At 37.6% G+C, this 25020-nt stretch overlaps 3 protein-coding genes and 1 long non-coding RNA gene across 8 annotated transcripts; 3 read left to right on the top strand and 1 right to left on the bottom strand.

Annotated features, from left to right (window-relative positions):
* Positions 1-521: 521 nt before the first annotated feature.
* LOC115565026 (coiled-coil domain-containing protein CG32809) lies at positions 522-25020 on the bottom strand. Of its 5 annotated transcripts, none has more exons than XM_089264507.1 (16): positions 24865-25020; positions 23203-23421; positions 22623-22888; positions 21952-22560; positions 15650-15740; positions 13084-13198; positions 12356-12454; positions 10913-11076; positions 10489-10554; positions 10344-10427; positions 9962-10024; positions 8898-9360; positions 8654-8836; positions 8352-8445; positions 2403-2600; positions 522-2307 (listed from the first exon to the last, which is right to left on the bottom strand). In XM_089264507.1, the coding sequence occupies exons 2-16, from the start codon at positions 23306-23308 to the stop codon at positions 1231-1233; spliced, it is 3678 nt and encodes a 1225-aa protein (XP_089120633.1). In that variant the 5' UTR covers positions 23309-23421; positions 24865-25020; the 3' UTR covers positions 522-1230. The 5 variants fall into 5 exon arrangements, with proteins under 5 accessions (XP_089120633.1, XP_089120634.1, XP_089120635.1 ...); XM_089264511.1 differs by lacking the exon at positions 522-2307 and adding an exon at positions 6427-6470 and having other exon boundaries at positions 2418-2600; XM_089264508.1 differs by lacking the exon at positions 9962-10024.
* On the top strand, positions 6068-8588 carry LOC149090492 (uncharacterized). Its single transcript, XR_016197433.1, has 2 exons — positions 6068-6790; positions 8330-8588. It is a non-coding gene; the product is annotated as an uncharacterized LOC149090492 (long non-coding RNA).
* On the top strand, positions 11440-12370 carry LOC115565028 (uncharacterized). The gene is made up of 3 exons (XM_030389970.2): positions 11440-11643; positions 11721-11910; positions 11971-12370. Exons 1-3 carry the CDS (start codon positions 11556-11558, stop codon positions 12368-12370), a joined length of 678 nt encoding a protein of 225 aa, XP_030245830.2. The 5' UTR covers positions 11440-11555.
* Positions 17367-21920, top strand: b6 (pentraxin-related protein b6). The gene is made up of 5 exons (XM_030389963.2): positions 17367-18074; positions 19832-19925; positions 20032-20152; positions 20604-20825; positions 20882-21920. The coding sequence occupies exons 1-5, from the start codon at positions 17552-17554 to the stop codon at positions 21566-21568; spliced, it is 1647 nt and encodes a 548-aa protein (XP_030245823.1). The 5' UTR covers positions 17367-17551; the 3' UTR covers positions 21569-21920.

The raw sequence follows: 25020 nt of genomic DNA, 5'->3' as shown, positions 1-25020 counted from the left end.
ATCCCATTTTATGGGATGTACAGATCAGCTATAACACATATATTTTCGGAAGTCCGAAAATGACTCTTCCCAAAAATCAAATATTGTTAACCAAAACGTTGGGCTTTCGAAAACAAACAGCATGCAGTAAATGTCGTCTTTGTTTTTACTTATTTTTGGAAAGAATTTACCGTGTACTGGAATAAAATTAGCTAGTTTTATTTTCTAAGAAATATTTTCGTACTTATTGTTGAAGATCATTCTTCACTTTTTTGATGACCTAAATATATAGAACTATCAGTCTCACGTCCCATACCAAAGAACAAAAAAAAAAAAAGATAAAATGAGACATATATGAAAGTAAACTTGATCAAAAAATTAAAGAAGTCAAACAGCTTAAGTATTTGCCTCTCATTCATTGTTCTCCATATACGACCACCAACCATAGAACACACATTACACATGCATTCTTTGCTTAGTGGGATGGCCGCTGTTTTTGCTTCAACTTGTAGTGGCCTGATATATGTGTTGTGTGGCTAGTGGTGGAAGATAGGCAATTTAATTCAATTCATGTGTTGGTATCTCTTAATAACTACTCTAATAATGATTAATGTTGGCATGTTGCTCAAAATATTTTGAGCAGGGACAAAACAGCTTAGTACATACATTTGTTCGATGTACATCTACATCACGATGGAGCTACATCGCATATTTTTGTTTTTGGTTTTCTCATATAATTTTTGATTTTCGTTCGGCAATACATATGTATATGTAGCCTGGCACACAAACGTATTATGGAATATATATAAGACATTTAGATTTAACACGTATGGGAGTACGTCTTAGTTGCTTAACATTCTTAACAATCCTATTATTCAAGTGCTACAGAGCCGAAGGCTTTTAGTCTTCGTATGTAATTCGTCTGATGTCTGTGTTGGGCGAGGATGACATATAGAGTGTGTGAGAAAGAGAGAGAGAGAGAGAGAGAGAGAGAGAGAGAGAGAGAAGGATTGAAAAGAGAAAGAGTGTAATACAGATCAGAGCTGAAATTCATGCATATGACAGAGAAACATATACAATAGTGATAAGGATTGAGAGTGGAAGAGGGATAGTGAGATTGAGATATACTACGCTGCAGTTTGTGCGACGTGTCAGAGACACATATACATATGTGTATAGTATATAGTATGTATAATGATGCTACAGTTAAATATCAATTTTCGTTTCGCTCCACGCCAATTTCCAATTGTGTTAGAGGATCTCCGTCTCGTACACCTGTTTGGTGGTCATTGCGGTGTTTGCAGCAGCAGCAACAGCAGCAGTAGCAGTAGCAGCAGCTCCTGCATTTGTACCACCACCAACAACGCCGCCAACCACACCACCCGTAGCATCACTGTTCAATACACCATTTGTACCCGCTGCATTCTCAGCAGCTCCTGCCGCCGCCGCTGCTGCAGCCGGATCACTGCCCATGGATTCACAGGCCAACAAATTGATTGCGGCTATTTTCTGCTGTATATTCGATTCGTTGCCGGGATGCGGGGGCCCGGATATGTCAACCGAAGGTATCTTGCTCATTTGCTGTAAGCGTTGGTATTGCTCCTGCAATAGCTTTTGTTTCTTCAATAACTCCTGGTGGCGCATCTCAAGTGCCACCTGCCGCTGCGCGTGATCGTTGCCAGACTCATTGCCACTGGAGTTGTCGCCGCTTGAAGTGTCACCACTACCGATGACGATAGTCTCGATGCTCATCATATTATTGTCAACCATGTTGGCAGCGGCGGCGGTAGCAGCACCGGCTGTGGCAGCGGCTATGTTTTGTGGCATATTCGGGCTTGTCGGACTGGCCAGTGGACTACGTGAGCTGGTACGCGGCGGCGGTGGTGGCGGTATGCGCTTGTGACCTACTCTTGTTATCAAATCGGCATTGCGTTCGGGCACTGGTGGTTTATTGTTGTTGCTGCTGACGTTGACACCACCAACACCAACACCACCGCCGCCGCCACCACCACCACCACCTCCACCGTTAGCGAGTGGGGGTGGAAGCTCGTTGTCAGATTCGCTGGGAAATGAATGCAGGCGTCGCAAGCTTCCTATGTTGGTATGCACCATCAGCTGCTGTTGCGACTGCTGATGGGTCAATGCACCACGCGACAAATGCGTTGTTGCCCCGCTAGAAACGGCCATGACCATGCTGTTGGTGGTCGCCTGTTGCATATTGACGACGTTCGCCTCTGTCAGCAGGCGTGCCTGAGATATTTGCGTGGTGACGGTGCTCTGTATCGCTGCCTGAGCACTTTCATCAGATGTCGAATCTTCAGGGCGTACCTGTGATGCATACATTCGTGATATATGTATATGTATATATGTGAGTATGTCAAAATGGAAATTTATCTATCTATATTTGGAGCCCAATAATTTACCTCAAATGGTGGCTTTTGTTGTTGTTGTTGCTGCTGTTGCTGCATTTGTTGTTGCTGCTGCAACTGCTGCTGCTGCTGTTGTTGTTGGGCAATTGGCTTTGAAAATGTCTTTAACTCGTCTAGCAGAGCATCGAGTGCGTTTTCGGGTGCGATTCCCCCGCCGACAGGGAACGACCCCATCCTGGGTGTTGGGATTGGCTATAAAGAATACACAATTACAGTAAAATTGTAAATCGATGCAAAATGTTGTCAACAATTTGTGAAGTTAAATGAAGTTTAATAAAAAAACATTGCACATTTATACATATAAATGTATACCATCGTATATATATAATTAATTATGTGGTACTGTATTGTAGAATTAATACATTGTATGAAAACCCATCTAGTGAGACAGGCTATAGCATAAAACAAAAATATTTTCATAGTCAATATAGAGTGTGTATAAGAAAAAAAATAAATCATGCTGTGTATAGTAATAACGTACATATATGTTTTTAGGATATATAGAGAAAGTCTGCCACAACAATCAGAATAAGAAAACATTCAGGCAAATACAAAATCAAAACAAAAAGCAACGCTATGACACCCGGGGACAGTTTGAACTCAAAATTATAAATAAAAAGATTTAGGAAATGTGAACAGGGTTGTTTACTCCAGTTGGTCATACTCCACTGGAGGATCCCTTGCGCCCCTTGTAAACCTGATTATAATTGCTGCAACATTTGACATAGCATCCCGGCAAGATATTTAGCGTATTTTCAAGTCGTTCACTTCCTGTCGGAAGTGCTCTAGCAAGGGACATCTTTAGGCATGTTTGTCATATTGTAATGTTCGTATGTTAAAATTGAAGGATAAACATAGCTACATATATGAAGGTATAGGCCTGTCTAAAAATATGTATAGTTGAAGGTAAATGATAATTGCTTCAAAGGCACCTCACCCATAACACGTTTCGTATTATTCAACCTAATTATTTCAGTTTCGAATGACTTGGTATTTTTAATTTAAATGTTTTTTCTTAATTTGTTTGGCTTAACCATGACATGCAAAAATAAGAAACAAAGGCATAAATTTCAAGGCTTTCTGTTTCTGCTAGTAATAATAAAAATATAACAAAAAGTAATAGTGAATATTTTGAACGGTGTTTCTCTAACTACTTCAATTGCATGCAATGCATTAGAGGGTATGTTTGCTCAAATAACTTTTGCACAATTCATAGTTTGTAATTCGATTTCTAATTATCTCATTTATTAAAAAAAATAAAAAAATAAACAAAAAGAACAATGAGTTACATGGGAGATTTTACCATAAGCTCTTATGAACTTTAGGTATATGTATCTATATATGTATATATATATATATATATATATATATATATATATATATAAAGCTCCACCGACAAAATATTTTGTCAGATAGTACGGCATAAGCATATTTTTTTAGTAGAGGTACAGGTAGTCATAGTAAAAAATGAAATAAAATAATATATATATATATATATGTACGTAATGACAAACAGAGAAATCGATGAAGGATGGGTAAATATGTTAGATGGTTAAAACTTCAAAGACAACAATCGATGAGTGAGAGCATTTTGAAGAGCTTGAGCTTTAGAATTCGATTTGGTCAATTGGATTGATTTGATTAATTTGGTATATTGACTTCACGCTTAAAAGAATGATTTGTGTATACATTAACAAAGGTACATTTAGGTTGATACTAGATTTTTTATATAGACATAGTTCATTTTTCAACTACAACATTAATACAAAAATATTATTATTTTGTTCTGTTTTCGTTTTTTTTTTTTTTGGTTCTGTTTTTGATTTTCAACTAGCTTTTCTTAACAAACAAAAAATAAATTCTGTTGCAAAGTAGCATAGCATAAACATGTTTGCATATTTGTTTTAAGTCTTCGGAATACCGAAGCTATATCTTTCCAAAAGTTGTTCTATATATATTTGATTTTCGTCCTTATTGGATGTAATATTTTGTTCTGGAGAACTCGGCGGCTGTATTCAAGGGAGAAAGTTATTTAATACAATTAATTTGTGTTCTTTTGTTGTCTTTTATTAGATGTGAACTGAAGTAAAAATGCTGAAAGTTTGTTGGTGTCAGAGTTGTTGATGCGTTTTCGATGAATGAAGTACAAACATTAAATTTACAATTTGGTTTTGTTAGCCAGTAGAAAGAAACGAGGCCTTCACATATATGCGCATGCACACAAATTGATTATCATATTTAAACTTCTTGAGCTTTTTACAAAAGGAATACCAATGAAAAGAAAAACAGAAAGAAATGCGAAAAACATAATTAATCAACACAAATAAGAAATCGATGTAGAGAACAGATCGTAATTAGTTTGAAAAAAATGTGAGTTTTCTCGCCAATTGTCAGACAGCGGAAAAAATGTTACAATTGCAAATTATATCATCATTTCGGAACCAACTGCTATCAAATAATAACAATAATGTCCAAAAGAATTTATTATTTAAGCAAAATGCTTTTACTGTCTGTCTGTTGCATAGATAAGGGACACTGTCGTATTAGAACTGTTCGCCATATGAGATGATCTTTGCCACATCATAGATTGTTTTATTGTATTTATAGCAAATTCTGTTATACTGCCAAACTATTATACTCGGTTAGGAGATATTTTCTATATTTTTAGCAAAGCCTGCAATATTGTTATATTAGTAGATTATATATGTTTATACCAACATTTATTGCTCTATTGTAAATTGTATTTATTTATACTGTTGTACTCGTTTGGCTAAGAATTGATTTGCACATGTACAGTGCAAATGATTTTATAGTAAAATCTGTTATACTGCCAGACTGCTATACATTTACTCTACACAGAAACAGGTAATGATGCATTGCCCTCAGTTCTTCTACAGCAAAACTTATTTGTCGGCTATATTCTGGAATAGCGGTCGACTGTTATGTTCTGTCATGCTCTATAATGAAAAGTAGTGATCATCAGTATACTTTGCTATAATACTTGAAATGCTGCTTTGCCTACCAGTATATATAATATAATGAAAGTTATAAATTACTGGTAATCCATTGATGATAATTTTACAATCCAAATAGTATAGAAATAGTAGGATGTGTGTGAAGTAGAAGGGTGCTGGGGCGACCACAGACGAAAGCAATTGAAAACAATTATTAATAATAGAAATATTTGAGCACAGAGAAAGGTGTTGAGGAGGTCACATATTTGTTTAATTTGTTGTTGTTGTTAATATTGTTGTTGTATTTTGTATTCTTGATTAGTACTTCAAGGGGACATCTGGGAAGAAAGTATGTAGTTAATGGAAGGGGGAATCAAAACGATTTATCTACCACAGAGGTTGTTGCTGTTTAAGTCTTTCAAAACATGTATAATAAATTGTGTGTCAATGCTATTTACCTTTCTTGATTGATTCAGTAATTCACTGATTGATTTACTTGAAACTTGACTAGCGATACAAAAATTTCGATCTATTTTGTCTTATAATATGGTAGTATATGACAAGTACTCTGATCCGTAGCTCATTTATATGTATGTAAATTCCTTGAATGTATTGCAGCCGAGATGTTTGCAACACTTAGCTCAGAGAAACCCCTTTTGGAAAGCACATTACGCACACACATTCATATATATGTATACACACATAAGCTTATATATATACATATATATATATGTATCATATATACACATATATATATGTATATAGGTAACTAGTGATATATAACTGCAGTTGGTAAATGTGTTTAGTTCTTATAGATAGCATTTGATGAGTTTTGTATTAGTTTAGAAGTTAAGTTTAGTAAGTTGTATACAAAAATATAAACTATTTATGTTTTAAATGCGGAGCAAATAATGTTTCAGCTAAAATAAAATGGACATAGTTTTTTATGAGAGTTTTTCATTATTATTATTATTTTTTTTTTTGAAAATGGTTTCCAGTTTAATTATCATTTGATTATTTTTTGTATTTTTGTTTGTTTTAGTTTTTGTGTTTTCAGTCATTACTCAGTAATTGCCTCTTTGAAGTTAGAACTCCATCGCCAGTTAAACTATGTGGGTTGTTGTTGTTGTTGTATACGATATCAAAAATTGTTAGTTCGAAAAAAAAGGGGCAAGAAGAAGAAAACGATATCACTAGGTAAACCTCGTTTAATAAGACTTTAAGCTTTTAATTTTTGGTGGTGTTTGTTTTTTCAAACGGATGAACATGAATTTTCGTGTTTCAATATGTATCAAACAAAACTCAAACATGAACTAAAAACAACAAAAATGGTCTTTAAATTAGTTTGATAGTGTTTTAACCCTTGAGAAATATCAGTGAAGCCATGGCCTTTTATGAACTGTCACGGGATTGGTGTAAACTCTACACGTATGTATAAAACAAAATCAAGTACAATGAAGTGGACGCAGTAGAAATAAAAACAAATGAAACTACTTATTAACAGCCAATTGCAACTTGTTTATAGTAAAAACAGCACAGAAATGAACAGAGGAACCAGAACTGAAATAATATTAAACCATAAAAAAGCATACGTACAAATGAATCGAATTGAGTAAATACAATTGATTGACTAAGGTAGCACTAAATAGCTTGCTTATATTTTATATAAAACCCTTGCACAACTAGATTGTAATTTCAATCAAAAACAGTCGATAATAGTCGATGCGCAGTATTAAGGATGAAATGAGATTAAAAAAGTTTCACATTCCTCTCTCTAATGTATATATATATATGCATATATGTATATATATATGCATATATGTATATAAGTATATATATCAGTCTAGGACATAGGCCAAGTGATTCTCTTTCAGTAAATTGTCCACTAAATCCCATTAATATATATCTGTACTCAATATATACATATATTCTAACGAACTGTAGATAGACCGCAGTTATGTTTATTCAATCGCTGCTTTGTAAAACGAAAGGTCAACGATAAACTACCCAAATAATGTACTTGCAATCAATGCACTTTATTAATGTGTGCTAAAAAATTGATTTTGAATATCTATTACATGCTTAAGCATTTCAGTTGAATTACTCAAAAATGGACATACAACTATTTATTTTCCTAGCTCCACTTATTTTTTTTACAAATTTCTGAACTGCCATCAGAGTTTATAGCACTGCATGAAAGTACAACAATTTGCACTATCGCAAAGGGTTCGAGAAAAGTGTTTCAAGGCCAGGTATAACGCATTATATGGCATTGATGAGAAGAACATGAATATCGATAAATAGCTAAGTATTTGCTGTGCATATTTTCGAATACACCTTGCCTTAAAAAACACTTAAGCTGCTTCAACTGTTTCTATATTCTGTTTTTATCAGTATCTTATGGGCACTTTATGAAACGTTTCTTATCAGCAATTGAATTTCTGTTTTGGTTATTAGGGTAAGCAGATGGACAGACGGATAGACTTGTATGAATAAAAATGCTAATGGACGGCGGATGTAAAGCTGTAAGGTTGATTTGATGTCAATACCTTGATCAATGCATACAAGGCCACCTTTCAGGCACTCGATGCAAAGTTATTAAGGTTATTCAGTCAGCGGGTTTTACAATATTTAGCAAGGATTCTAATGTGCAAAATAGGTTCATTTCTTAAAATGAAACGCAGCCAATGCAAATACTTCTTTCGGTCAAAAGCAACTAGTTTTTGTCATCAAAATAATACAAAGAATTTTCGTTAATCATTATTATATGTATATATATATATATATATATATATATATATATATATATATATATATATATATATTAATATGTATGACACGGTATGAAACGGTGTTTTATGCGCAAATATTAGTATTGGCTTTACAGCCCTAGGTGTTTTTTAAATAACTATTTTTTTTTTTTTTTTTTTTTTTTTTTGTGTATTTGTTTATCAAATATATCTATAGGTTTATCAATCGGGCAACTTACCTTGTCAGGGACCGAAATATCTGCAGAACGCAAAGACTCCTCATTGACTGACGGCTCATTAGGAGGCAAACGTTGTTCCTGTACGCTCGCCAAACTAATTATGGAAAGAGAAGTGGTTCCTTCAGCAATAGCAACTAAGAAAGGTCTAATCGGGGATGCCCGATTAGCCAGATACCCTAGAATCATGTAGTTCTAAATGTATGATCTACATGTACAATTACAAAACCCGATATATGTATGTTTACCCAGCCATTTACTATGGGTTCTAGGGTATACAAATATTTTGTGGGAAATCTACAAACCGTTTAAGTGTAACTAATGTGCCCGTTAACTTTTTGCAGCGACGCAAAGCCGATTCCAACCGATCGGGCTCTTCTTTTAGGAACTTTTCTTCTCGTACTACTTTTTCCATCTCGTTGGACAGTATGCAGCGCAAACCGTTTGACAAAGTCGGAAACTTGAGCTTTAGCTCAGCGACAGTTTTGCTGTAAAGATAGAGACTTGACTGGTCTATGCGTAAAGAATACGAATGGTAGCAGATGATACCTTGCGCGACTAAGAACCAGGGCCATGTCCTCGACTGCAGTCATATTGACGCGCGTACGTCGATTGATCACCTCGCCGCGCAGATTTTCAACCGAAGCTTCCAAGTCACTGAGATCCTTTTCCAGCCGTATGACCTCCTGCTTGTACAGTTCCTCTTCTCGCGATATACGCGTAGTGTCCTGATCGCCTTGACCCCAAAAGCTGCCACCGCTGCTTGCCAACAATGTGGCACGTATACGCATGAAGGTACTTTTGATGTCCTCCCGTACGGCAACGGACTGAGCCTGTGATAGCCGTCTTAGAGTGCGCACTTCCATGCGCAAGTCCTTTGCCTTTTTCTGCAGACCGCGCAAATGATTGTATACCTCGGGGGCGAGTGCAATGTCTGCCCTGTAGTTGGGATGCGCAGTCTGAGCTAGCACAATCGGCTTTGGCGGTGGCGGAGGCTTCAAGCGGTCGCGCTCTGTGGATTACATAAAATTAAATTAATGAAGAGTGATAGCCTAGTCGAGCATACCCGGCTAGCAGATACTCTGAACCTTGCGCCTATAAATGTATTATCTTCTTCTTTTGCGGACTTAAACATAATTGTGTTTGTGCAGCAAAGCTCAAGCCTTAAACTCATTTCATTGAAATAAATGTTTAACTTCTATTAAAGGGAGACTAAATGTGAGACTCTAAGATCAGAAACATTTGTAGTCTGCGATGAATTTACGAGACACTACAAACTTATTTTGGTATTTCTAGAATCTATTATATAGTTGAAATATCAAAGCTCTACTTTTCGTAGTTCTCGAAATCATCGACACCTTATAGACAGACAGAGAGGTAGGTGAACTTCCTGCCTTCCTTTTCAAAAAGATAATATCGGTTCAGGATATTGAAAATATAAATGTAATCAGTCAATAAGCATTCATATATATATATATATATATATATATATATATATATATATATGTGTGTGTGTGTGTGTGATTTGCGTATAATACATGCGTGATTCTTTTGATAAAAATTATAATATTCATGAAATAATTGCCATCGTTTCTTTCATATATCGCTCTTACCTTGGGAGGATGTACGTGGCAAGGTAGACGACTTAATTGCCGGCTTGGTTGGCTTCGTATCAGCTTTTGGGTCCGGTACAGAGAATTATTTTTTTTTAATAGGTTAATATAAAATTGCAAAACAGATTTTTATATTCTCTGTGGGAATAGGTGTACAACGATTCTCAAAGCCCCTTAAAGACTTAAAGGCCAGAATGAAATCAAAGTCAACGAACGCATAAATTGTCCACACCGACGAGACTTAACTAAATACGTATGATGATTAAGAAGAACAAAATTATTAAACCAAAAAACTCTAAACAAATGCGAAGCAAAAAAGCTAAAATAAAGAATATAACATAAAATGATGGCTATAAGTAATTATTTATTTGTTTGTATTTACCGGCATGTAGGGGGCTATGTGACTTGGGTATTCCTTGTATATCGTCACTAAATGAAACCGATTTCTCAAAGGACACGGATTTTTCTGGAAAAAAAAATATGGATTTGGACACTGAGGCATGCGGCAACTCTTTTGATACACTTACGACATGAATTCTTGCCCAGCTTAGGTGCCTTTTCTCTAATGTATAGTTCATCGGCGGAACCATTAGCTAAATAAAAATATATATAAGACAGATTGTTCAATATTCGATTATATATAACGCATCAAAAAATGAGAAAAGCTATTGATATGTGCAATCTGTGGCAGAATCTATTATTAAAGCTCACGTTCTTATAGGTTCCGGAACGGACGGAGGAACATACAAAATAAAATGGCTTGATACACTTGACTGCTGATCGTGATATACATAGATAATGGGTTTAGCCCGATTTTTCTATATGCGGGCGAATATAGTACAATAAACAGGGTACACATAGATAACAGGGTACACATTTGCAAATACCACTAATATTTTTGCACCAAAATTTACTCTTTTCGTTAATAATAACGCAAAGAAAATTATATACCTTGCATTTGGGTTGGCACGACAAGATAGTTGGGGTCCAATGTGGGTACCGGTATCGGCGCAATTTGGGGATTTTGGTTAACTAATGCCTTCTGGACCAATCCAGTGAGGTTCGCCAATTGACGCTCCATATGCTCAACACGAATGCGATGCAAATCTTCTGGCCTGTAAACATATAGACAACATAAAGAATATTTAAATATTGTAAAATAAAAGGAAATATAACATTCGACACGCTTTTGAACAATTTTAACAATTTATATTTTACACATAGGTCGGAGCCACTGTTTGTGACAAGTCAGCAAGATCTAATTGATCAGCCAAGCTTGACAAGTACGAGTGCTATAGTCGGCAGTGACTGCTAGCGAATACCCTACACCTATTTAATATATGGATATCATGATATAATTTAGGAAACACATATACAGATGAAATCAAAATCAAACAACAAGCTCTCTATGTGCAATTGCTCAGTTGAAAGCTTAATATTTATATAGTTCACGTCGGGTCGCAGAGGCAGTGCTTATAATATAGATGTTTTAAGGCCAGTATACATTGTAGGCTTGAAAGCTGAAATATTTGAATCAAGCAAGCGTTGCCAGCCCTGTTGATGCAGTCGTTAGAGTTGTAGCACAATTTCATCCATGGCCATTCTTGGCGCACAGTCGCTTCTTGCATGCCCGTCGACTAGGTGTGGAGGAAATATAGCCAGCACCATGGCCTACTGCAGCGGTAAGCTATATGTACACTATTTTCGGACTCTAACTAATAGTTTAAAGAACGTTTGATGCTTTGTTGTTGCCCAACAGTGACCAGCACGCAAGAACGATTCGCAAGCTGTTTGTCAAATTTTCAGATACATGATTTGTTGGTACTGAAGAAATCGATGGAGCTAATGGGCCACGCAGAAAGCCACGAGACAAACGTTGACGAGGCCCTCGCTGGCTGTAGTGAGACGAGTGATGGACCCCAGCGAATGGCTTTGATGGCTGCCGATCGGTAGGAAGAATACTAATCTGTAGAAGTTCCTTAGATCTAGTATTTACGTTTCTTTTCAAGGAGCGATCGTGGCACATCGGCCATTGGCTCCTCGCATCCATGGCAAAGTGATCATGTTGCCAGTTGGGTTGAAGAGAAGCCATCCAAGCTGCAGACCTTGTTTCAAATCAGCATCACTGCTCTGGCCTTTCTCTCCTTTGGCGGCTATCTGTTGTGCCTCATTGTGCAGGCAATCAAAAGCAAAGGTACAACCTACTTCCACCCGGTTGCAACAGCTACTACAACGAATACAAATGGGAGTGTGAAGCGTATTAAGATCTATAGGCGCAGTAGACGCCGCCGCAGCATCCACAATGCTCACATTCACATGTCGAACTTGCTCTTGGGTGACTATGCGATATACAATAACTCCGTGCATGATCAACAATTGGCCTATGGTGCTCACCTGGTTGGATCATAGATCTGATTACCACGGTGTGGCAGACGATTTGGACCAACTTTGATCCCATACAACGAATATTGATCTTCCACGAGGGCGACATCGCTGTGAACGGGAAAGAGAGTGAAACTCAGAGTTAAAAATATTGAGAGAGAGAGATAGAAAGTATGCAAGCACAGGCATCAGTACTATTAATACAGTCGCAAAAGTCGACGTAATCATTATTTAGCTAAAGTATAATTATAATAATATTTTATGAATGATCAATTTACAAGAGGAGTACGAAAGATAATGTTATGTTATATTTCGTATTCCTCTTATATAAATAAGCAAAGGCTTATACAGTGCGTATCATATTTATAATCCCCTTAAACAAATTGGCTGAACATTTTTTGTAGCAAATATATATCTAATCGGCAATATCTGTATTGCCTGCCTTTTCACTTCTACTTATCCAGAACTTTTTCTTTGATTTTCCTAATAAACATATTTGAGCGTAATAATGATAATGATGATAAAAGTTATCTAGCATTTGAAAAAGACTCTTCCTAAATTTGGGGAAGGCGGAGCTGATATCCAAAAACTGAAAGATAGAAAGTCTCTGTATTTATTACACGCACCTACATAATACGATAAAGGGTGTCGGACGCGCCTACAAAATTAAGTGAAATTATCGATTTCAATCGATAATGAGGAAATTATATATGCATAGTAAGAAATCAGCTAAAACTTACCTTTGCTCCTCGTCTATGATTGGCGCTACAACAGGTCCGCGCGTACCATATTGGCTATAGTATGGCTCCTCATAGTTGCTCCGTGTGCTCCTCTCTGGAGAGCTGGTATATCCGTCTGTAAGTGCGACCCAGTTTAGCATTTTGTAATAAATAAATATTTTTGAAATATGTTTTTTAAATATTCATGGATTATCAAAGCGAACAAGTAAGAACGTTGCAGTCGGGCGCTACCGACTGCGGAATACTCATTCACAGTCCGTATACATGATGCTATGTTTACAAAGGGGCATTTATTCTTATTTCAAATTTAATTTGGCTTTAAAAAATTTAGTACAAAACAATTATGCTTTTTGATTATATTGTAGCTTTTGGTAATTTTTATCGAGTAATCGATAATTATTATATTGATCGTGCACTTTTTGAGTACAAATGTATGGTAATTTTCGTTAATAGCTTTCGGTCACACCTATTGCAGATTCTTAAGCGTTTGCTTACATTACAAAAGCGCGCTTTTTAGCATTCTAAGAATTGCGATTGATTTTGTGGATTTTCTAGCTGTTATTGTAGTTTTGTCAGATGACGCTCTGTTATTAGTTTATTGTATTTTAGCTACCAGATTGTCAAGCAAAACGATAGCGTGGGTGATAGAGGCGTCGCAAGTTATGTTACAGCGGCGGAGGTTCAAGGCCCCTTCAATGTTGTATATTTTTTTTCATACATATTTTGTTTTTTATAAAATAGATACTTATTTTATTCTTTTTTCTAATTAAAAAATTTTATAAGTTTAAAATTGTTAAATTGTTCTTCTTAAATATTATTATATATGTACATATGTACGCATTTATGCATGTACATATATGTATGTACATAAGTCTGCACGCATATGTAACATTCCAGCGTTTCTTATGCACGCGCTCATTTGTATGTGTGTATGTATGTACACATAAATGCATACTCTAGCGTTGAAATGAGACTGATTTGTTTTTGCTTTGTTCTTGAATTTACCATCCGCTACTCTCATAAAAAGAATCTTATTTTTGGATTTCATTTTAATTGCAGCCGTCGACAATAGGTGGTGGCGCTGTCAGCAAAGGCGCCGGTTCAATTTGTTTTTGTTCTTTTGACAAACATGACTTGGGTGCGAGTTCAAATCCCGCGGAAAACTCTTTTTTGTAAATTGCATATTTTGTTATTTTAGTTTCTTTTATATTTTTTAAATATTTAAATTTTATTTTTAAATTTTATAAAAATGTTTCCTCCGTGTTATCAATGCCTATTAAGCCTATTTGTATATACATGTACATACATAGATAGCTCAAGCATATAAATGTCGCAATTTGATACTACAAATGCCGATTGCCACGCCCCTAATGGCCGTAGACACCTCATTTTTGCCCAGTTCTTAGAAAGAGCTAACGGTAACATATATGCAAAATTTGAATGCTTACGCTCAAAAAATGTGAAAATTACAGGGTATTTTTCGATATGCCACGCCCCCAAAGAGGCGTGACAATTATTTTTGGGGCATCGATAGAGGAGGTTACCAGTAACACAACTATCCAAATTTGAAGCTTCTAGCTCTTAAACTGTAGGAGATATAAAGTTTTGCGGTTTGCCACGCCCCCTTTGGGCGGACATATATCCACTATAGCTTGTTGGACTTGGGAGGTCAACTCACGTATATATACCACATTTCAAGTCTCTAGCATCAATAGTGCCTAAAATATAGCCAAATTTGAAAAATCACTATATCTTCAGGGCCGATTTGCCACGCCCCTATTAGGCGTAGACATACAAATTTTTAATCAGTCATTATAGAATTATAGCATTAGCTCACGTGCGAAATTTCAACGTTCTAGCTTTAGAACTTTAGGAGATACAGTTTTATCTGATTTGCCACGCCCCCAATGGGCGTAGATATATCCACCATAGCTTTTTGGACTTGGGGGGTCAACGCGGATCTACATACCAAATTTCAACTTTCTAGCTCTTCAACTAACATGATTTCTGGTATATCGGAAAATGCATTTTCCGATTTGCCACGCCCCTAGTGGGCGGATCGGGAAAATTTTAACACTTTATAAATCGGAGTTATACACGAGTATGTGTTCCAAATTTCAAGTCTCTAGCTTCAATAGCGGCGAAATGAACTGCGTTCATACGGACAGACGGACAGACGGACAGACGGACAGACGGACAGACGGACGGACGGACGGACGGACAGACGGACGGACAGCAAGACGGACATTGCACAAAACCAATATACTAATTCACTTCGTGAATGAGTATAAAAATTGAAAAAAAAAAATTGAATATTGTTAGAACTATAGATATAGACATCAGATTTCTGTGTAGGTGCATTTGACAAATACAAAACACTCTTGGTTATATGTCCTATTTATGTAATTCAAAAATACATAACACCATTACATACGGAGTTTTTTTTTCAACAATCGCACATATGTTTATGTTAGTTTGACTTTACCAAGGTTTAAGTTATGTACTAGGTTCTCAAAATATGAATGAAAAGGAGATGGGTAATAAGCCATGCTCAAGCATTACTTACCCATTGAAATTTTGTTACGATCTGATCCGTACATCCCACGTGGCAAGGTCTGCGACGAGCCCACATAATACGGAGCTGGCTGTTTACCAATCTAAAACAATTTCATATAATTTAATGCATTGATTACTATTAATAATAATAATAACAATAATATTATGTATATATATGTATATTGTTTTTTTTGTTTTTATTTTTTTTTTTTTTTTTTTGCAATATGCGAATACAATAATAATGGATTGCTTGAAGTCAACTGTGATACTCAGTTGATAGCTGGAAGCCCCGGGGGGCTGGGCCAACAAATCGCGAAACGAAAAAGCGATTCACAAATGTTGTAGTACACACCCAGGTAATCAAACTGTTTGCCAATTATTTTCGCGTGTAGAAACTAAAAAGGCTTTCACTTTCTCAGACACATATAACATCTATATTCGTTCTGATAAGACACACATACATGTATATACATACGTACATATAAAAAAAACTATAACTAGTAGCTGTTTCATCAGTCTCTATTTTAGCCATGTAGTTAGACTCAATTAGGATTGGGTATTCTTCAAGAATTGTCAAATCGATGGGAGACTACACATGAACTTTCATTTCATACCTAAATTTGTATCAAAAGGTTAAATACAAATTTCTGAACATATTCATTCTGCATATAGTCAGTCATTAATTCTTTCCATCGGTTAGAAGCGATTTCTGATCGGCAGATCTATTACTCTTATTTGTACATTACACAATAGTTGCCACTGGAATGTTGACTGATTTATTAATGATGTGCAGCTAACACAGACAAAGTGAAGACAGTTAGTTCAGAAGTATGTATAAATGCATATATTATTGCTATAAGCATATACATATATTTAAACATGTATGTACATACATGTACATATGTATATACTTTCGCATTCGACTGTCTCGGCGACTAGGGTTAGGCAAAGAGGAAGCTTTGACTATGTCGGTGCCTAGCAGATAGTAATGCTTAGCTTAAATACATACATACACATAAATGTGTAGCGCTGTTGCATTGAAATGAAAAGATTGGCTTTACAGCGCACAAAAAGAAAACAGGTGAGAGTGCTCAGCTCGAGTATGCCCGGCCAGCATGGCCTGCAGCAGTTATAATAGTTTTACAGTATTCTGCTATATTTGTAGCGCCTTTTGTTTTCCCAACAACAAAACTCGGATCCTAGTAAACACATTAATGTAGAGCCAAGCTTAAAGTCCAAAAGTGTCTTAAGGACAGCTTCGGAATAGTCTGTGCCCCCGAGATCTTGCATACCCATTTCACAGTAACGCAGGGTATTACAAAATCCCAACCAGTTTCAATTTCAATACAATTTTACCATTTGTTACAACTGGCCGACGGACGTACTCATACAACCAGCGCACAGTGGGACCACGGCTCATAAGCCGTGGCAAAATCATACCAACCAATTGTTCTACAGTGAAAGAAATAGAACAGGCAGCTAGAGTATATTATACTGTAAATGCAAATGCTGTCAATTTTTAAAGTCTTTGTCCCTCACATTCTCGCATAGAAGTGGGAATAAATGTTGCGTTCATTGAAGTTTTGATATCCATTACGATTAAAAAAAATTTGAAAAAGATTTTCTTTAAATAATTAAAAAAAAAAAATTATAGTCATGCACTCTCAACCTTTATATTTCCATACAAAATTTGTTTCTAACTCCACTGTGCGTGGTGACGGGCTCGGTGTATGCGGTTTGGCTTTTTATGTTTTCTTCTTCTTTTTGACTACGGTCGACACAGCGTTGGAGCATGCGTAGCCGACTAGTAAAGTGCGAGACAGCGTCGCAGACGGACGTACAATCGCTTCCATTTCAATTACAAAATAAAAAGGCCAAAGACAAAAGTCCAAAAACATAATATTCCGGTAAAATGTTTTGGCAAACAGGCTGGGGCGCGAGCTTAGTGCTCAGTGCGTTTCTTCTTCTCGTTCACGTCGACAGCTCCCTCGGATGGAAGCCCATCGCGTCAGGGGGCAGCCCCATAACATCCTACAGCTTAAAGCAATCTCATCCTGGCGAGGCGAGCAGCAGCCACGAGCTGGCCACCAGTTATGCCCAATTTGGCGACTCGAAGGAGGAAGACGATCTACTTTTAACGCGAGCTGCTGTAATAAATGGAGTTGAGTCCCCGCATCCCATTACATTAATTGACGATCACGATAATCACTACAAGTCATATGGCTTGAAAGATGATGTTATTGAAGAGCCCACTATAAGTTTTCCGCGCTCTGATATCTATGCTTCCGATCGCTGCAGCGTCAAGAAGTTTGCATTCAATCAAGACGGGGCAGTGGAGTATGATAACGAGTTGCCCGAGCTGGATCAGTTTACGCTATGTTTCTGGATGCGTTTTACCAACCACAGCGGCGATCATGTCATGTTGACCTACGAAGGTGAGTACGAGGCTAATTCATGTAATTCATCAAGCACAGCGACTATTGTCTCGTTGCTTACATCACTTTGTATATGAAAATGAAGGCAAGACTTTTGCAGATACTTTCTTTAATCATAAACACAATCAAAATCATCGCCGACCTTTTACATAATGCGGGCCGCTTTAGCCAGCGAAACGACCAGCACAAAAGACGTTAGCTGCCAGACCTGTGACCAACAAAAATTGTGGGTCGAATAATGGCCCCAAAAAGTGAAAGGGATTCAGCTTCCTGATCTAAATATTGTTGTTGTTGTTGTTGATGTTGTTCATGTTGTTGATGTTGTTGATGTTGCGGGGTTTTGTGATGTTGATGTGAAATTGACAGATGAGATGAATGCATGATGACGGGGCTTAACAACTGTTTGATGGTCAACATTGTTAGCCGTGATTATGCGATAATTTAATTTATTATTATACCCTAGGACAAATCGAAAACAGGGTATTGATTGGTTTCTAAATATCTGTCGGCAAACCGTTTACTATATATTTCACTGATCAATAAGACAACTTGACATGTATTCTGTCTTTACGACATATATATGATCAACATATAAAACCATTTTCGTCATTTCGATTAAACTAGATTTTTGGCTTGGTATTTCCGATTCTCTGTAAGATCCAACTTTAAAACTTTTTCCCATTAGTCTACATTTTATATGTGCGTATCAACCTGCCTATATTGTAAGTCTACAAGCAGCAAGAATGTTACAAAAGAAAAGGAGGTCTGGTATAGTTGAGTTTACCATACTATAGGAAGAGAGTTTTTACACTCTGCGTCTATTATCTTAAGCACTTTCAACTGTCTCACTGACTGGAGACCGTATTACGTAAGCGTTAAATTTACCTGTTTGCAGTGCGCTGCTGCTGTTGTTGTTGCGGCTGCTGCTGCTTTTGTTATTTTAACTGCTTGCGATTATTTTAAATGTGCAACGTGAGCTGCGTGAAAAGCTTCCGGAGTAACTGAGAAATTGAGCGATGCCGTCTTGACCCTCGGGACAACACCTCATCCCTCGCAACGCGTCATCTCCAAACACAATTTTGCAATGGAAAGCCAACTAAACTGGTAGACGGCTGCTCTCAGCAAATAGATATTACATATGCAGCTATTATGTTTAACAGGATTTTCGGTAGATTTCCCGCTGTTACTCTCTCACTGGCATCATAGCCGACCGACCAGTGGATATACATATATGTATGCATTTACCCCAGCCCGCAGCATGGCATGCTTATTAAATTTTTATGGAGTAGGTTACATGTATATTTTTTTATAGACTCAAAGAGACAGTTGTTGATTGTATTGTTGAGAGAGAAAGGGTAATAGCAGACAGGTGAAGAGGGCCATACCATACGTATCAGTTTCTTAAATTTGAAGTATTAATAGGTGAGAGAAATTCAATGCGTGTATCCTCTACCCTCAATACAATATTGAAAGGGTCAGTGGTCTGCTCCTCATACTAGATCATTACAATATAAAGAATAATATCGTAGTATGGTTTAAGAAGGAAACTTAAATTGGTAGTACTGGTATCATTGGTAGCATTGCATAGATAAAGTATCTTTCACTTTTTGGATAACATTCCATTAGGCAGCATAGTTTGTTGGTTGGCTGGCTGGCTGGTTTGCCGATTGCAATTCAGCATCACGCAATTTGCTCTGATTTCATAACAGCCACCGACATTTTTATTTCTCAAATTAACTCAGTCTCCACTTCTACAGTCGAAAAGGAACCACGCGAAATACAAATCTGGGTCGCGAACGCGCAAAATTCCAGTTTCCTATCGATGGCCATAAAAGGTCAGCAAATGTATAGGTACGTTGTTCCTAATCAATGTATATATTGTATATACACACGCATATATACATATATAGCGAAATATCGGACAACATATGAACCATGACTTAATTTTGGAATGCAGATTGAACTATCCGCTGCGTATGCGGCAATGGCATCACATGTGCAGCTCGTGGAATGGAAAGACCGGCGAGTGGCAGGTCTGGCTGAAAGCAGAGCGCATTGGACGTGGATTCCATAATTCGGTAAGTAATCTCCAATTACCCAAGCTCGATGGGACGGAACGAAAACGATAGCCAATCCAAGAGACTAACTAGACCAAACTGACTTGCAGCTGTTGCAGCAAATAATGAATATCAGTTTGCCACAGCAGTCTATAATCGCTCATAAGTCCTACTCTACTTTACTCATTGGAGTGCGAATTCTTGGTATATTAGTTTTGTCCACGAATCAATCTTCTAACGTGGCTCTGTTTGTCCAATAGTGATAATAGATCTTTGAGCTTGATCACTTTTGGATGCAAAAATATAGATTTGAGTCAAGTTTACTCGTCGCAATATTTTGTATGCAGTATGTCTGAACCAGCAGCTCGACAGGGGCCCAGGGTATTTGCTAGTCGACATCGCGCCCGACTTGGTACAATACGCCTGGTTGAATTTGTTTTGCAATTTATAACTCCGATATCGAATTTTACAGCTGGTCGGCCATAAAATACCCGCTAAGGGGAAACTGCGATCGGGCGGCAGTTCAATAACTGGGCAAGTAAGTCATGGCCTCCACTTTGAGGTAACGCTAGTGCAAATTTATCGCGTGGCTTTGAGCGCGGGCAAGGCACATCGAGACCACAAACATCATCATGTGCACCACTTTGATCACGAGGGTCAGGAGCTGCCCAGCACAACACGTGCTCCTCCAATGGTTCGTATGCTAAAAGAGATTCTACAGCTAATATTAATATTTATGGACAAACTCAGATAAATCGACCACAACCGATGCACTCCCTGCTGGCAAGCGGACAAATTCCAACGAGAGTCCGCATCAATCTAGCCAACGCAATGCCCACACAGAATCCACCAAACGGAGTGGCTGACCAAGCGATTACAGTGAACACAAACTTTGTTAATGGCCAAATAAATGCTGGCTCTCGTTTGGTGGCACAGCAGCTACTAGGTCTATCGCCCATTCCTCGTGGGATACCCACAGCTTCGAATAAACCGACATCGGGACGTTTCCAGATGCTCAGCAACTCAGCCAATGTACAGTTCATAGATGAGACAGAGACACATATACAATTTAAGCGCGAAGCACCACAGGAGCGAAAGGTGCAAAAGCGGGGTTTGGTCTTGCTCGCCGACGGATCCCTGGTTGATGATGGCCAACTGGATGACAACAGCGAGGTTTTCAGTAAGTACAATGGTCTGGCCGACTTTGGTGGGCAGCAATTCAAACAGGATCTGACGCTGAAGATGACTCTCGAGGAGGAGATCAGCACACACGATCGAGAGCCGGCCGAGGAGGAGGTCAAGGCCGTCATGGGCATCTGCAGCAACTGTGACCCGGAGCCTTTCCAAGGCGCCATTGTCTTTGCCTGGAAGGACGTCAAGGAGCACATGAACAACACGCTCAAAGGCCTCAGTGTGGGCAACTGTGGAAATTTCTAATACCTGCCTCCCAATCACCCACTCAGTCAGCAGTTAATCCTGTCAATATCCCGCAAAATATACTCTTAAACAGGGTGCTGCAAATAACGCTTATTATGCATACATACATATATTATTTTGTTTGATTTTGTTGTTTTTTTTTTTTTTTTTGCATTGAATGTACTTGAATATATGTAAGTGTATATAGGTATAAGTATAAATGGCTGGATACCCAGGCTTGAATAACGTATCGTAGCAGACCCTCTCACCTCTATGTACATATGCACATATTTATATAAATATCTAAACAGATATTAATTGTGGGTGTTGAAATAATTTTAAAGCAACAAAATAAATAAAAACATAGCCAGTATCCAAGTGGATTGGGTCCATCAATGTCTTACCTTCGATTTGTGGATGTGCTGATGCTTGAAATCCGAATCGAACTCGGGCTCGCTGAAATAACTCTGATCCTGATCCCAGCTTGAAGGTGCTTGTGGTAAGGGCTGTGGTATGCCCGGACCACCAGGGAGAATCTGTGGAGGTGCGGCTACCTCTGTTGATTCAAACAGACGTAAGACGGAGCGGTCGCGTATCTCGCGCAGATGAGAACGCACGTCTTCCAGCTCATAGAACATGTCCTTGCTGGCATCGTGTATGTAGATCTTGACGTTGGGTCCTTCCAAGTATGACATTGTCAGCTGACGAGGAAACGAGCGCACGAACAACGCACGCACCGTATCTATCGAGGTGATCTCATTTGGAAGCAACGCCCGCTTGGTCTCTGAGCGATATTGCAAGAAGACCAGCCCAAGCGGTCGCTCGAGCGTCTTTGAGGGCGTACGCACCACTGGCAACGAAGAGCGCTGTTTGCCGCCTCGTCGAAACCCAGTGCTGGCTGTTTCCACCTCGGACATAATGCCAGGATCGTCATCGAACAATGGGCCTTGATTAACGGGTGCATAACCGCGCATCGGTTGATTTTTCTTATTCTTCTGCGCTCGTGTGCTCATCTGTAATAAAAGAGCGAATCCCTTGTTGGGTGCTGATATTGATAATGCTGCCCTAGGCTTACTTCCAGATCCATGGCTCGCTGCTGTTGCTGCGCCATTTGATGCGGATGCGGATGCTGTGAGCTGCCGTAGACCAGAATGTCACCACCGAGTGTGTGTCTTCGCGGATCATCGCGTCGCATTGCGCGTCTACGCTCGTCGCCTTTAAGGAAACATAAAAGTGAATATATATGTACATAAATACACATACATATAAGCAATTGATGATTCTTACCCTGCTCGTTACTTTGCAGGCGAGCCGGTTTATTTTCATTTTGCCAGTCTTCTTCTGAAAAAAATAATTGCCAAGGAATATAATTATCAATCGAGCGCCTTACATATCGATAGTATCGATAGCTCAGATTGGTTCCAATTAGACTATTTGTACATGCACACATACATATGTATTCATTTAGCTCTAGCTTGCACAAACATACGAATGTCCGTTTGTATGTGCAGACTATCCGTTAGTTTGCCAGATACTATGTATGTTGCTCAGATTGTATGCCATCACAGTGTGTAGTACACACAATGGCAAAGAGTGTAGGTACATACATACATACATACATACATATGTATGATTTTGATATTCGTTTTGCTTACCTCCTTCCCGTCCCTTGCGCTTCTTCTTCGATGATGAGCTGCTACTTGCATTGCCGCTCTGATTAGTTGATGCACTTTTATCTTTACTTTTCCAGCGGATCAACATTTTGCCGCTTCACAAGTTATCTTAATATTTGAGAAATCAGTTAATCTGTTTCGTTTAAAAGTTCTTACGCGTTAGCTTTATACACTGCAACAAGAATGGGCCGGAGTCTAGGTCTGCATTACAGCTACATATGTATGTATGTACATACATATATGTATGTACATGCACATATACATATACATAATATACATAATGTGCATGCACCTATGTACATATGTATTGTATGCATATAATAGCTGTACTTGCAGTATGTGTGTATGTACATATACATATATACATTATGCTGTTGAATTGGTGTAATTTGATAGCACAGTAACTGCAAACATGCATATGTATTTACATACATACATATATACATACCTATGTATGTATGTATGTTTGTAGGTATAATCATTATATACATATGTATGTATGTATGTATGTACATTACCAGCGTATGCATATTGTAAGTAAGTCAACGTATATATCCACATACATACTATGCATGTATATTCTGCGGAATTTGATTGTACATACATTGGCATATTTACATTCATACATACATACGTATGTACCTATGTCAGACAAGTCGATGTTAGAGCTTGTCTTATTTAAACTTTGTTTACATTTGATGCCGGCATTATCATATGTATGTAAATAGAAATATCTTCAAGGGTATATTCATAATAACACATATTAGTATATTTACTAGTACATGTACATATATATGTATACATACATATTCATATGTATATATGTATGATTGTTAATCAAAATCTTTCGGCTTACAAAGCAAGCGAACTAATAAACATATATACATATCTACATACTCGTATATGTATGTATATGTGGATGTCTGTATGCATGGGAATGTAGAAGTATGAACATACATACATACATATGTATGTATATGTTATGTGGGTGTGGTGGCAAAACGTCCAGCATTGATAAATGCCGAATAAGTACGAATACTTTTGTTCGTTCGGCACCTGCAAACAAACACACACACACATACATATGTATGCACATAAATACATATCCATATGTCCGAATTACTGTTTTCAATGTGTTTCATTCAATTTGTTTCATATGTATGTACATACTTGTAGATATATACTTACATATGTACATATGTATGTATGTGTATATAAATATACAATAATGATAAGTGTATATTTATATTAGATTTCGGCATCGTTCACAGCTGTATTTACATATGCATGCGAATGTATGTATGCCCCTGTGTAGATGTATGTATGGGTATACGGCAGAAGCGACGCCTTTAGTATACAGAAATGCATATGTATGCGAATGCTCTTATTTACATTTGATTGAAGTTCATTTGACGCGAGTTTCTATTCACATATTCACTGAAATTTTGAAATAGTTTATACACAAATAAGGACTATTGAGTGGACTACAAGCACACGCATATACATACATATCAATGTGCGTATGTACGTGAAAATTAAGTTATTGAAAAAGTTTTGGAGCACTACCATGGCCGGTTGTTCAACGTATTCTCATATGCATAAGTATATATTAATATATAAAAATATATAAATAAACAGTTCTACACTTGTCGGTTAGATTTGGCTGATGCTTGAGCTCATCTCACGTTTGTGGCTGTCGTCGTTATTGACCGCGTTTAAAACCCGTTCGATACGTTTTAACACTCGACAGCAAAATTATTTCTGGTATATCAGAATGCGTTTCCGCCCTAAAAGCTACGC

Source organism: Drosophila navojoa, chromosome X (assembly GCF_054131105.1).
Source record: "Drosophila navojoa isolate 15081-1374.11 chromosome X, UAZ_NAV_1.0, whole genome shotgun sequence".
Lineage (NCBI taxonomy): Eukaryota > Metazoa > Arthropoda > Insecta > Diptera > Drosophilidae > Drosophila > Drosophila navojoa.
The sequence above is the reverse complement of the archived record's forward strand: the minus strand, read 5'-3'. Positions and strand labels throughout refer to the sequence as shown.